Here is a 15,842-nt window from a genome sequence, read left to right on the forward strand (position 1 = left end):
GGGTTAATCACGTAAGTTTGCTTGGATGGTATGCAATGATGTGATTTTTAGTAATCCTCATTATTGTTAATTTAATCTGTTGCTTCAATGTTTTTGTGCCTGGTTTGTAATGACAGTTTCTGTTGTTTAACAATTCTTCAGCAGCAATATTTTGTCATTTTTTCCACAATTATTGAGTACAAATGTCTGCATGGTTTCCTCTCCAAACTGCTACTTGACCACTGTGTTTGCCTTTTGTCCCATTCTCAAAGTCACATTGTCACATATTGGTATTTGAATGTATTATGTACATATTTTTTTAAGAATAAATTTTCATGGTTTTTATTTCTTAGTTTTTTTTTGTTTTATTTTTCTTAGTCTGACATTTGCACTCATGTTGATTTGCTGGCACACAACTCCTCTGTTTATTTATATTAGTGTCATAGGTTTGTTCTCATTGTGCTGTGCTGCTTGATCTTAGCCCTATTGTATACAAATACACTTCCACTTGATGGCCAAACAGGTTGTCAATTAGTTGTCCAGCTGAGTTGCATACTTATTCTTACACACCTGATAGCAATGGAAGGAGGTCAAGGTTACCAAGCATAACATCAAACCACATTGCCAAGCTCAAAAGCAGGGTCTTAGAGAAACACCTTCTCAATCAGTCTTTCAGACTGGGAATCCTGTGTGCGATCCCTGGCCCTAAAGGTTAAATGGGGAGAAGTCTCCCCATTCAAAACCTCTAGTGCTCTCTGATTAGCTGAGGAAAGCTTTCCTCGGCCATTCAGAGCACTGGAGGTTTTAAATGGTGAGACTTGTCTCCGTTTAACCTCTAGTGCCGGGGATGCTACACTGAGCTGATCAATGAATGCGGGTGCATTCATTAACCAGCACAGCCCGTTCCCTTTTTTTTTTTTCAAATTCGATTTCAATTTGAAGCATGTTAAGCAATATGCCTAAAAAAATCCTCTTTGCCTATTTCTTCCTTTACCTTCTCTTTCAAATTTTTCAACTGATAGAACACAGTTCCCACAGTTCATGCTCACATAGCGGTTATGCCTTGGCGCACAACAATGTGCATCACACTCTTAAGGTTTGGCGCACAACTATGTGCGTCAAACTGAGTTTTAATAAGCCAATTGTGCTGTTTTTAGCCAGTCAAACAAATCATGGAAGGGAACGAACTGCTTAAAAACAAGCATAATTGAATTTTTAAATTGTAGGTCCTGGGACATTGTAAGGGAGATCACAAAAAAACAAACCCCCCAAAAACAAACTACAACATTTTTCAAAAAACTTTGTTCAAAATAAACCTGTTTGCTAAAAGGTCACATGAAAATATAGAGAACACACAGACACCACTAAATTTACATGACAAAAAAAAAAAAAACACATGTAAACTCACACTTCCATATAAAGCCAAATTTAGTTCACAAATGGCCCAACAAATATTGCATTCCAAAAATACTTACCAAACCAATATGCAATTTTGACCTATCAAGGGTGGAAAACTGTATTAGAAAATATTTATGCAGGACAAACATTTAAAGGTGGTAACATAGACATATTGAATGAAACAATATGGCCACAAACACGATAACATAGCAGTTGAAAAAACAAAAGCAGCTATTGTGCTAAATGGTAAGAAAAGTATGAAATTAACAACATAGATTAGGCTAACAAACAAACCAACAGCCCCTCCAAGAAGACAAAAAAAATTGAACAAAGTAAAAAAAAGTAAACAGCAAGTTAGACAACACCCTTATTTATGCTCATCATTATGTGCACAGGTGCTAAAAATTAACATGCAATTGGCCGTGCGCAGTCCGTGAAATTTGGCTGTTTGTTTTTTTTCCAGTTTGACGTTCCATATTCGTTTATTGATCTGATCCTTTAGATTTGTAAATTAAATACATAGAAAAATAGTGAATATATAGAAAACATAGAAAAATATGAAATACATATATAAATATATATCTCTTTTCAGATTTTTAGACTCAAATATATTTATCAAAGATATCTATATTTTTATATATGTATTTATAATAATTATATAAATATTTATTTATATTCATATTATAATAATTCTAGTAATAAAAAATTTTCTCTCTCTCTCTCTCTCTCTCTCTCTATATATATATATATATATATATATATATATATATATATATATATATGTGTAAAAAAAAAAAAAAAAAAAAAAAATATATATATATATATAAATATATACACACACACATATATATCTATTGAAGCATGCAAGAAGCTCACTGGAATTGATTACCAGGCAGATCCTCGGGTAAATCGCTGAAATCAGTTAACTCTTTCTAAACCTGAAAATATTAGGTCATTTAAAAATATGCTTATTTCTCACCTAATTTAAATGTTTTAAACAGGCCAAACATTTTTTTAGGGTGGAGTGCAAGATGAGTGCCATTAGAAAGAATGATTTTTTAGAGGAAAATGACTTTTAATGCAAGTTCGCCAGTGTCAAACTGTCAGGGATGCGTGTCTCCACCTGAGAGATCATTTCAGTTAATAACTTCCGTGCGAATAGGCCAGCACCTGAAATTTCGTTGATAAATTTATTGAAGGTTCTATTTTGGATTGCGCATACAGATGCCCAAGAGAACATCCGATTTTGCTTGATGAATCGGGCTCCCTGTAGGAAGATTTCCAAATATTTATGCATAAACCATGTTAGGAAAAATTTGTCCATCATATATTTTTTTTTATTGTTATTATTAATATTAATATAATGATAATAATAAACAGGATTTACATAGCTCCAACATATTGCACAGCGCTATATATTAAATAGGGGTTGCAAATGACAGACAGATACAGACAGTGGGCCAGATTCAACAAGCAAAATCAGAAGTTCGGCCTCGTACACATATTTGCAATCTGGCATCCGACCCCTCAAACCTATTTATCAACAGATTTTGAAATGTTTGGGCTCTTCGGGGCATGCATCTCCAGCAGCTTGACACTAGCGAGTTGGATTTAAAAGTCAATCTTTCCCTGAAAAATCATTCTTTCAAATGGCACACATCTTCCAGTTAGCCCTGAAAAAAAGTTATGATGTGTTCCAATGTTTCAAACATATATATTAGCTTGGAAATAAGCATATTTTTAAATGACCTAATATTTTCAGGTTCAGAGAGAGTTAACTGATTTCAGCTGTTTACAGCGCATACCTAAACGCTTGGTGATAAATCCCTGAGAACTCTGGCAGGCGAGACTTCTCATTTGCCAGTGGACTAAATTATCCACCCACATTCCGTTTTGCTGATATAGATATATATCTATATATATATCTTTATATATATATATATATATATATACATATATAGATATAAATATATAGTAAAAAATCTGAAAAGATATATATATATTTATAAATATATGTCTTTTCATATTTAGGCTTGGTCTACAGGGACTGTTTTAAAAACGCATGTAAACATTTCTGCCACAATTACATGTGTTTTTATGCACTTTTACACTGTCAAAAGTCCCACAGCTGTGCTAATGACATGAATACAGCCGTGGGAATCACACTTTCATTGTGGGATAACCTGTAAAAAAAAAGTATAAAAGTTACACAAAACACACACATTTAATAAATTCTGTCACATTAAAACCTCCTTTTCTACTTCGTTTAATTTTTTTTTTTTTAAATAGCTGCTCACTGGTGTACAAATGTATACTATATGGATAATATCAATAAATGATTATGGAATATCAGTAGTAAAGAGTCTGTATGTTTCATCAAACTAAAAGTGACAGGTCGACACACCCCTTTTCCCGCCCACAACCCACCCCATTACACCCATAATCTCTCCCACACCCCTCCCAAGGCCGTCTTACATCCCTCCCATCTCAAGCCTACCGTCCTCCCCCTAGCCCTCCTATATTCCACCAACTCTCCACCCATTCATTGTCTATTGCCCAGACATGTCCACCCTCAACCTAACCTACCCACTCTAGGCTCATTACCCCCTATTGTCAAGACATGTCCTGCCACATCCAGACATGTCCCAGCATGTCCAGGGGATTTTAAAACAATCCCATCTTCAGCCTACCGCCCTCCCCCTAGCCCTCCTATATTCCACCTACTCTCCAACCATTCATCGTCTATTGCCCAGACATGTCCACCCTCAACCTGACCCACCCACTCTCTGCTCATTCACCGCTTATTGTCAAGACATGTCCTAGCAGCTCCAGACATGTCCAGGGGATTTTAAAACAATTTACGATTATGTTTAAAACTGTAAATTAAATAAAAGACGTCTTATGTGATTAAAACCTATAAATCTTAAAATAAAACTTAAAATAAAATTATCCCTATTTAGTACGCTCCAGATTACATCTATTTATTATCACAGTAGGGTATGCATGTTTGATTGTAATTACAACAACGCAGAAATAATTGTTTCAATCGCTTTGCTACATAGTCACGTACAACGCGGTAATTTTTTCTAAAATCGTTTGTGAATGTTGTGAAAATTTTCTAAAGGCATCCCTTTAGCAATACAATGTAAGATACAGATGCAGTATTTGCCGCAGACCGAACTAGCGGGGTCTGTATTTGCTTATTTTGATATCTTAGAGTCTTAGAATTTCGCAATGAAAATTGCACAAATTCATCTGGAAGTATTTCATTTTCAGGCGATATTCCATAACTATCAAAAAAAAAAAAAAGACGAATCGATTGCGCATAATATTAAAATCCAGTGCTTTCCCCTCTGGTGCAATTTTTCTGTATTTACAATATAGGCCGCTGTCGATGACTTTGTTTCCCAGTAATAAATCACACAGAAATATGCCTTCAAAGATGCGCTGGGCATGAAAGTCTGATTTATTAACGCTGGTAATTTAATAGTTATTCATTTTATCAGAAATCGTACAATACTTCTTTTCTGTTATTTATTTCAATATTCTCATGTTAATAGTTTTTTCCGCAAATCTAATTTCAGCCCTGAGATTCCCGGTTTTTACCAGAGAGAAATGTCCGCCAGGTTCTTGATCAGGCGATAAATCAAAAACAAAGTTTAAACGTTAAAAAATTTGGAATGATCCACCAATAAAATCGTTGTCAGCCCCTTGCTTGGTTGAAAAATGTACGAGGGCCATATATTCCCGAACAGCTGAAGCGCCTTGAAAATTAGGTTGAAACAGTCTTGCGGGTATCTGCTGGCCATCCAAATATAAGGCGGCATAATTTACATTGTAATGGTTGAAGCACAAAGGATTCCTCTAAAAATAGGTTTTCGTGGTTCGATAACCGCATGCCGGTAGGAATACTGTACACTTTAAGTGATGCTCGATCGACCGAGTACTTAGCTGTTAACAATGCTGGACTGTGGCCTATTCTCACAGCAGGCGATACTTGAACTCCTTTGACATACAGCGAAGTGTGTTGTATTTGTACTTTAAATTGGGTACCTTAAGAAGACATAAGGCAGAAAGAATCTATGTTTCTGGTCAACTTTATCTTTAGATCTAATGCATTCAGTATCAGCTTTGGTTGTTTAAATATATCGGCGTAAATGGGGCTCATTAATTCAATGCTTCCAGAACGTACCGCATATTTGAGACCTTTTGATGAAGCTGTCATTACGACCGTTGAGAGCCTGGTCATCATGATGACTTTATAGAATAATCCGGCTGGGAATTGAGTGGCTAAAGTTTGTGAATTATAATTTTTTTAAGGATTCGATACACGCTCTATACACGGAAATCAATGTGTCACCCAGCGTTATGTCCAGCTGATTAAAAAGGCTAGCTATAGGGTATTAATAAGATCAACACGGGATCAGTCAGGTATGGGGGTGTTATCAGAGTTAACGATTCGGCAAACAACGTGTGTTATTTAGGTCGTAATAATATTCATTGCTCTCTGTTAGAGGAATCATTTAGCAATTGTTGATGGGATGGCAGTTGTGTAATCAAAGTTAAGGCCAACATTTCTTTACTGGGCTGTTTGGTAAACATCAAATATCGCCGTAGTACGTTTGTGTACATCTTAATTTTTTCATGTTCTGATCAATCATTCCTGTGAATTATGTCTCTAATTTCAGCATCTAAACGCTGTGTAGCCGTTTCGCATATGTCGGTTGTTTCCAAAGCTGTTTTTTTTTGCTTGTCCAGTTCTTCCTTGGAAACCAAGAACATTTTCTCTGTGGATTCCATTATGAACAACCAGTTCTATTAGCTATCAGACTAGTGATTAAAGGTATTGCAAACCCCAGCAGCGATCCTATAAACCCGCCACGCTGATTCACAATGCGCTTCTTGCCTTTATTGGGATATCTTTTATTGCTTAACATCTTTATAGCCTGCCTCCCCCTTTTCCTTTTCCTTTTGTGGCTCTCTCTAAGTGGGATCTTTTCTTGAAGTATATTGAGAGCGATTTCACCAATACCGAATATCAAATCATTATTGGCGTTGCGTAAAATTGATTTTCTGACCGACGATTTTATTCTGACCATTGTTTTTAAAAGATCCCAATTATGCCGTATCCTGTTAGACATCTTAACAGAAGCCCCTTTGCTACCAAGAATGACTGGACTGTTGAGAAAAGTCACATTTTTAGAGTTTTCTTTTTATACACGTAAGCAGCCGGGAGGTCAGATGGGAACCAACACGTTCTTAAACGTAGTTCCTAAGGAGTGTCAGACCTTAAATCTACAAGTAAATAGCTGTAAGGAGCGTGTGTAGCATCTTCATAAGCCTCTAAAAAGAAACGTGTTTTTCCAGGGTACATTTGACGCGCCAATGTAATAACTTGTAATTTGTCACAAGGACCATGTATTTAATGTTTAAATTTATGGTCCTGCTTTTCTTACGCTGACAAAACACTCTTTGAATGAGATACATGATGCTCAAATTTCTGTGGTGAACATATTTGGTGAATGCATTTTGCATTTCAAGATTATCACAAGCCCCCTCCATAAGATCATCAACAACTGCTAAATTTACCTTGTTGGGTGGGAATAAGGTATAGTCTGTAAAATTTTGAGGTAATCCCTCGATAAATCTGATATTTGTAAATAAACGAGCGAGTGTCATACAATTTTTGCCAACATGCGTAAAACCAAACTACATTATCAGGTTTGTGCGACATTAATGTATCTGCGTGCATTAATAAGCGCTTTACAAAAAAATTCTTTCCAGAATTTTAGGGAGCAGATAAAATACAAGAAAAAGGGTGTTGAAAATGCGCATTCATGACGCTCTTGCTTAAAAAGCAAAAGGCAAAGTGGTTAAGTCTGTCATCAGCTGTCTCTTTGTGTAGACGCAATTTTGCGTTTAAAGTAGAGGTCTTGTCTCTATGTGCCAGCGTTTCCTATTTCTTTAAATACCCAGTTTTTCTATGCCTATCGTTTTCTTCATCCTGGGGTCAGAATCGTGGTGGTAATCAAATACAAGGTCTTTTAAACTGTCAAATTTAAGTCTTGTGTTAGCTACATTAGGAGTTATACCCTTAACCTTCAATACAGTTTTCCTGGTGTTGAGTTTGTAACTGGATGTCTTTGGACCTGCAGACACAAACACTGTAATGTAAGTGGTGTTGGGTATTTCACTAGTCAGCTCACCGAGAAAATCGCCCAAAGGTGGGTTTCAGTCACACTTTCTACTTAGGAATATGACGGAATCTGTGTCGTGATAGAGACAACGTTCCCGCAACCTGTCTAGGAGCGTGTATAATTTCAGTCTGGCATAGGCAATTGTAAAACAGGCTATAAAATGTTTTTTGGACTGTGTAGTGCCCTTTTGCATATTTCCAATTGACTACGGCTGTCTCTTCATCGAGGAAATTAACCTTGGAGAGGTCATAGGATGGTACAAACGCTAATTTTAAAAGCTCATCAGGATCCGTGACTATGCTGGTGCGTGGCAAGTTAGACTGGCAAGTTAGACCACTGATCAAAATTACTCCACATAGAGTTTAGGAAAAGTTTTGAAATTTGTCTTTTTGCAGGATTCACTGCTATTTTGTCAGGGCGTAGGCAAACACCTTCTATTTTAAAAAATGATTCTATGTAATCCCTTTTCTCAGAATCATTTTTACACCAGGCAGGATAACCTGGAAGCCTCCTGTTTATCCCTGAGGTGTAACTTGATGTACAGGGCAAACAGGTCATCTGTTGTATTCGTGAAATGCTAGATCTCGTACACATGACCGATCCTTTAGCCTTTTTCCACCGCTAAAACAAGTTCTACCGTACACCATGTACCTGTCAGAGAGCGTTTTTCGTTGGTGTGGTTGCAGGTGTCTTTCTGGGAATTCAAAGTGCATGTAAGCGGAAACATAAGTTTTTTATTTAGTTTTACAGGCAGGACAGGACAGGAAAAAACACACATAAAGCACGTCACGGGGGTCCAACGGTATTAGAAACTTCATTTTAAGGAGAATGTCTTTGACCCTTTCATCGCTTATAGTCATTTGGCGCCACTCATGCTCCCACATGAGACAGATTGTAAATCTGTATCTCTGCAGGTAGCTTTTCTTGACTAACATATAGGACAGCTGTGGCAAAAACACCCCTGAAATTCAAAGCCTATGTGTGTACCGTTAACCAAAGCATAGTTGTCCAAAAAGTACTTCCCCACCTTCTTTTCACCGCCCTTTAAGGCGTGTTGTATTTGAATGCTTTCTGAATGCTCGATGTACATGAGCCACTGGATAGCTGGTGTGGAAAATCATTTCTGGGTCATATGATAATTATCCGCCGGTACAATGGCTATGGTCTCTGCAAGAAGGAATTTAAATTTGTACATAGCCATGCATATGGAGGCCAGCGTGATAAGTTGGAAGGGGTCAACACATTTAGTGACTATTTTGTATTTCTTTTCACGCTTAAAGCATTGTCTTACTTTTTTTTTAGTCATAGACATAATCGTGTCTCTGTAACACTCACAAGCCCTTCTCAAGACTTCCGCATCCTGCTTGCAGTAAGCTTTTAACGCTTCCTGAAAAATAAAGGTGTAATTTTTTTGTTTTTCATACCACACCATGAATTCTTTTTTCTCATCAGTAACCATGTAATCGACGCCATATTACAGGGCGTCGGGTATCGGTTCTTTGTAATTTTGATTTTCTTCTGTATTAAAGAACTGGGGGAAATTGTGCCAGAAAAGCCCAAAGCTTCAGGCAGCTTACTGAGTCTCATAGGTATGAAATTCAAAGAATCTATAAATCTTATTTTAAAATCATTAAGGGACACGCACATTAACTGCGTCTGCCTTGGTTTATAATTTCAATTTTCACTTTTTCTTAGACCAACTTCTGTACATCAAAACAAGCGTCATACCTTTCTGCATTATGCGCTATGAATGTGTAACCTGAAAACTTACCACAGATAAAAAAAGCGGAAAAAGTCTTGCGCGCAGGTTTTTCCACTGAATTCCCAGGAAGTGTCACCGTATAATGTTGTTGCAAAAATGTAATAGGTTATGTGTGTACCTGTCTCTTGCATGCACTCAAAGTCATAGAATTTCTAATTCTCGGACATTTGTTTGGGTTTGTAAGGCTGCATGTAACAGATATGTTCGTCAAATTTGTCAAGACGAGCCCTGCACACACTACAGTCTGTTACACCTGGGTGTCCTCATTGTCTTTATATCTGTAACACGAGCAGCAAAAAGTTTTTCTCTTACAAATTGCATCATCATTAGCTGCCGAATTTCTATGTATTTCAAAGCATTCGTGCCAACTAGAAATTTCTCAAAATTTCGATACAGCCGGTTTGCGGAATTTTCCGAAAAGATTCGCTTAGATTTGAATTTATTAGTGGCGAATCGTGTTAAAAAACGTCTATTTCTGGCCTGCAGAGAGCCTTGATAGTGGTGTAGAACACTGTGCCTTGCAGTAACACGCATAGGGAGTCTGCTGTGGTAGTGAAATAATACTGTCAGTCAGTATGACATGTAGATGACAGGCGTCGCTATTAGAATCACTGCACACTTCACTTATTTGGGCAGTCATGGGGGCAAAACTGACCAAATAACTCAAGTATGAACTCAGCCTTACAGGTCCATGTTAGCGTCAAGAAGAAGTGCACTCCTTTTACACCCTTGTCAGCTGATTCCACAAAGATGCCTACAGAACCTGTTCTTTAAACCGCTTATACAAGTAGAGCCCCCCGACAGAGTGGAGAGGGTGTCAGCATTAAGTTTGTGTTGACGTTACTGATTATTTTGCCCTTCCTCTGATCCATCAGAATAATAACCCACAAAAAACAGATCCTATCTGTGCAGCATCTGCCTTCACCCGGTCAGCATTTGCTCAATAATCCATCAGTATTGCTAATGACAAAAAAAACAGGAGTGGATCCAAAACAGAGATGACACGTGAATGGAATATTTGCATGTCTTCTGTGTTTTGTACCCACTCCTGCAGACACAGACAGGATCCGTTGTGCGTCTCTTTTTTCCTTCCTTCTGACAGATCAGAAGAAGGGTCAAATAAACAGACAGAGTGTGGAGGTGGCGGCAGCATCAGTAGGCCACAGAGTGGCACAATGACATAGTGTGGAGATGGCGGCAGCATCAGGAGGCCACAGAGTGGCACGACCACAGAGTGGCAAGGTGACATAGTGTGGAGATGGCAGCAGCAGCATCAGGAGACCACAAAGTGACCCGGTGACAGACTGGGGCGGTGGGTGGCAATACCAGTACCCGCTGACGAAGGTGGGTGAAATAAAGAAGCACTTGGCATCTGATGTGTTGCATCGGGCGAGTGGCAGCATCAGAGTAGTAGCTGAGGCAGGTAGCCAGAAGATAATCAGATGCATCAGGCATTGGTGGGTGGAAATCCTGGCTGATCCATGCCTGATTCATCTTGACAAAGGTCAGTCTCTCCACATTTTGGCCAGTTCTTCTTGGGGTAACTATGGCCCCCACAGCACTAAACACCTTCTCTGATGCCACTACTGGCCGGGCAGAACAGCTTTTCCAGGGCAACACATACTGTTGTCTCTTGGCAATCGCTTTGGTGATCGATTGCTGACGGAATGACTGACGAGGAGTAGGAGGAGCAGGAGCATCTGGACCAGCAGAAGATGGAAATGACATACAGCTCCCTTCGGCTGAGGTAGTGAAGCCTTGATGACTGTCTGAAAGCCAGTGCATGCCACTGGGTGATGCAGAGGTTGCTGCGGCAGGCTGGACCACCACATCAGAGCCACGGTTCTCCCAGGCCACTTTATGGTGACGCTGCATATGTTGACGCAGGGCAGTGGTGCCAACATTACCAACATTGGCTATGCTTCACCTTCTGCCCGCAAATTTTACATATGGCCATGTTAACCTCCTCCAGCAGCTTAACAAAAAACTGCCACACCGCCGAGTAGGTGATTTTCCCCCCAACACTCCGCACTGACTGACTGCTACCCTGGCTGCCTCCGTGAACCCCTGCACCAGTACTTCCCAGGCAGGCAGGCTGCTGCAAAGCAGGTGGTCTTCCCTGGGCACGTTTGGCTCCCGACCTCCCACTGCTGCCACCCTGCTGACTACCAGCCATGCTACCACCTTGCTGGCTCAGCCGCTGCCTCACGGGCAAGCTGCCACCCTCTTCTCCTGATGGTGATGAAGCCCCTTCTTCACCGATCGGCTTCATCATCATCGAGTAGTGTATGCACGTCACCAATGTCCTCCTCAACGGTCTCTGGGTCAGGACCCGGACCGCTCGCAACACCACCTCCCACGCCACTCTCCTCATCACCACTTGCCCGCCTAGTGGAGAAAGCGGCGGATGTCTCCTCCAGATCTTGGCTGGGCAGTAGCTGCTGACTGTCCTCTACTAGCTCGTCCTCTCTGTATACACGTGCGTGTATATTTTTCTGGATGTATAAATTGATGGAATGACAAAGCTGTATAATGGCTATTTGGATCCCCAAATAATCTTTCCCTGCACTTGTAAATCGCTTTTCTAGCACTGTCCCTAGCGCCTTCTGACGTCTCTCCCTGCACTAAAATGCTGTGAAATGATTCTTCCCTATCCTTTCGCTGCACTTGTAAATCGCTTTTCTAGCACTGTCCCTAGCGCCTTCTGACGTCTCTCCCTGCACTAAGATGCTGTGAAATGATTCCTCCCTATCCTTTCCCTGCACTTGTCAATCACTTTTCAAGCACTGTCCCTAGCGCCTTCTGACGTCTCTCCCTGCACTAAGATGCTGTGAAATGATTCTTCCCTATCCTTTCCCTGCACTTGTAAATCACTTTTCTAGCACTGTCCCTAGCGCCTTCTGACGTCTCTCCCTGCACTAAGATGCTGTGAAATGATTCCTCCCTATCCTTTCCCTGCACTTATAAATCATTTTTTAAAATTTTTTAACACAATCAGGTTTCTCCTAGCACCTGCACACGTCTCTCTCTGCACTCAGAACACTGTAAAATGTCCTAATCCAAGATGGCTGAGGCTATTTAAAGGGGTGTGACATCACAGGGCTGGCCGGCTGCTGATTGGCTGCATGCATGGCATTATGGGTCATCCCGCCTTCCCAGAGTTCCTTGCCCCATGTCCTCACACGTGTAGCCACCATTTTAGAAAAAATTGCGATTCGTTTCAACGAATTGTGAGGAAGTTCGGATTTATTGCGAATCGCATTTTTTCTGAAATTCGGATCGAATTCCACTTTATCAGCTTCGATTCGCTCATCTCTAGTGCCAACCACAAAACACACGAAAACGCAGGCACCTCAGTTGTTCACCCTGCTTTTCAACACAGTCTGTCCGATAAGAAGATTTGCAAAACTGATGACAGTTGTGACTATATTTATGGCCATAAACGGATCAACATCTCTCACAAAAGAAATCGGCCCCAATAAAAGCTTTCATGTTTTAATACCATAATAATGTTTTTCATGATGTAATATATAGACAGTCTTTTCTCTGGCAGGAGTGTCTGTATGATAACATTGCCACTGGCCTCTGTTGTGATATAAAACTTTAATTGTAATGTTTAAATAATCTTCAAACAGTACAATATCGCTAAAAGAAACCAAATGAGCTTCAGATAATTGCAAATCTTTGTGCAACTGCTGGGCCTTCTCCACCAACACTGCATCACTTACATCTACTCCCTCCAAAGTAGCGTACACACTAGCGGCCAGGGAGACATTAGTGTTGTAGTTGTTAAAATCATACAAATGTTTTTTTTTTATATCCAATAATCCGACTATACACAACTGCCCCCAGCCTCCTTCTGGCACTGCCGCAACGGTTCCTGATAACAATAACAGCAAGTTTAGGACAATTACCCACTATTCATTGAGCGTTGCTCTGTAAAGCATTAGCAATATAGTTCAAAAATGTTTCGGCGCTAAACTCCTCTCTAGACTGTCTCGATGAAAAAACAGAGTCAAACGTCTCACCACCATCTAGTCTCAACTTTATAAAATCACCCGGTTCTGTATCCCATAAAACCTGATCTAACAATGATTGTATAACAGCGTGTATTGCATCAGCAGCACCAACAAATGAACGAACGGCATCCAGATTAACAAATCTAAAGTGATCGTTGTACATCAAACTATTAAAACTCACTAAGTCACTAAGACTGTTGATGAAAAACATGCTCTAAATAAACTGTTCTATTGTCAAGGTCTTCAGAGGGATCGTTTGTAGCGTTTGTACGCCCGGGCAAATGGTCAGATTGGTGCTTCCTTTTTATTCTAACGTTTTTAGACCGCTTAGCTGCAAAGTACATTTTTATAGCCCGTTTTAATTTTCTAGATCTCTCTCTCACTGGTCACTGATCTTTTAGTCAAATCTTACGCTCGTTTTCAATAGCATCAAGATGCCTAATTAGCTTTGTGTATTTTTCATGTGCATTATATATTTGCTGGGTGTTAATTTTGTTAGGGCTGTTAAATGCTAAAAGCATAGAGTCTCTCACACAACATTTTAAGAAATTTGCCACACATAACATTTTGTCATTGTAACAACCAAGAGAACTCAATGGGATGTACTTATTTTCATCCCAGCATGATGAACAATTGTTGATAATTGTTGTGGCTCGTGTAAACAATTGCTGATACGTGTCTGCTGTATGCCGCCACGCAAATGATAGTCCTCTGGCGTATTAAATGTGATTTTTCTATTCAAAGGACGTGTGTAAACAACAGGTGTGGAAGTGCTGCTGCATTCTGTTTGGCAAAAACCTGAAATGTCGTTTATAATGCATGATGTCCTATCATCCTGTAGAGATCTCTGTTTTCGACCAATAATTTCAGATATCAGTGATAACGGTTCTGATCGCCGGGAGTTTGATTTCTGTTTCTTTGTAAGGCCTGCCTGCCAGTTTTTAAAGCTTTCTCTTCTTTTTGCTGTCAATTTAAAAAGTTAACATTAGTATCATTGTATTAAGTATTTTAAACAGGTTCATTACATTAAAACAGCAAAAATGCTTTATTTCAACATACACGCGTTAGGACAATTGATATTTTCATTCAGATATGTGCAGCATGCCCTTTTGCACTGTTCCCATACGTCTATCGGGACTGTATTTTCCACAATCCGTGTGACGCTCGCTGGCCTTAGAACATCTAAAATTAGGACGTGAGAATATTATCACGACCGATATACATTTAAAGCTATCAATATCTTTATTACAGAGAACGTCAGTCATCTTTCTTTTCTTTGCACGGCCTCTAGAAACAGCTGAAGGATATATTTTTCTTTTCTTTACTGTGGGGATTAAAAAGGGCATTAGAGTTATAGCAGACATTTAAAATTAGACTACATCACCAACCATTGTGTCTTACCTACTTTAGACCGCTCGAGCTCTTGATCTAATTTGTCGGTCATTGCCATTATCGATCTGACAACGACATTCTTCTTCAGCCCCTTGTGAGGTTCAGAATTGCATGTATCCGAGGACGCCGTGTCTAAAGACATGTTATTTTCCATAGCCGTTGCGCTGTTCACCGTCCTTAGAAGGTTATCAGCGCAGGCTCCTAAAATTAGAACTTGGGAACATTATCACGATCAATATATAATAAGAAACATCAATATTGTTATTATGTATACATTAGCATCCCTCACCGGTCATTTGAGATGTTGACGCAGCGCAGACTCTCGATTCGTCTGAAAGGAACAGCAAAGTGTTATCTCCACCGGCCATCTGAAAGAGTTGTGCATTTTCGGGGTATAACACGGGGGCTTGTGAAATAACTTCACACAGCAGCATTTCAGAATCCGTAATGAAATCCCCGTACATCGCGTTATCGTCGTAATAGGACATCTTTAAAACATTTTTGAGTGGCGTAAATTAGATTTATTGTCGCAAAATGTGAATAACTAAAGTCTAAAATTATATTGAATAATAAAAATCTAATAATTATCAGAATTTTTAACCTTTTTCAAAAAATTGTTAAAATACATAAAGAGCGTGGAAAATTATTAAACAGTTAAACATAGGCATATTATGTATAAAATAATATTGATTTTATACATTATCAGTAATAGCAATCTGTTACACACAAAATAATATAGACTGCAGGATTGGTTTGCAGTTGGTTTACAACTTTCAACACACTACCAATTTTAAATTTACAGCGGTGTGAATCATGTCACAATTTTAAAGACATGTATCAATGTAATAATTAAAAATGAACATTACAATATATATATATATATATATATATATATATATATATATATATATATAAAAATAAGTACAAATGAACAAAAATAAATAATTATTATACCTTCTTTTGAAGCCTTTGAAACTACTCACATGTGCTTTTATAGGCTGTTTACAACCTAGTAGCACGTGCTAGGGAGAGGGAGGGGGCTTGTGTTCTGCTGTGTCATAATTATGCATATGTGGATCCCAGGATAACAAGGCT

The 15,842-nt window shown here is 39.1% G+C and overlaps 1 protein-coding gene across 1 annotated transcript in view; it reads right to left on the reverse strand.

The window, feature by feature from the left end:
• Positions 1 to 15,229, reverse strand: part of LOC140332072 (uncharacterized) — a 21,764-nt gene extending 6,535 nt beyond the window's left edge. The window contains exons 1-3 of the mRNA XM_072413370.1: positions 15,037 to 15,229; positions 14,757 to 14,948; positions 14,154 to 14,318 (exon numbers count right to left, since the gene is read on the reverse strand). Of these exons, the coding sequence (XP_072269471.1) occupies positions 14,154 to 14,318; positions 14,757 to 14,948; positions 15,037 to 15,211 (532 nt within the window). The 5' untranslated portion in view covers positions 15,212 to 15,229. The remainder of the gene's footprint in view (positions 1 to 14,153; positions 14,319 to 14,756; positions 14,949 to 15,036) is intronic.
• Positions 15,230 to 15,842: the final 613 nt, after the last annotated feature.

Source organism: Pyxicephalus adspersus, chromosome 5 (genome assembly GCF_032062135.1).
Source record: "Pyxicephalus adspersus chromosome 5, UCB_Pads_2.0, whole genome shotgun sequence".
Taxonomy (NCBI): Eukaryota; Metazoa; Chordata; class Amphibia; order Anura; family Pyxicephalidae; genus Pyxicephalus; species Pyxicephalus adspersus.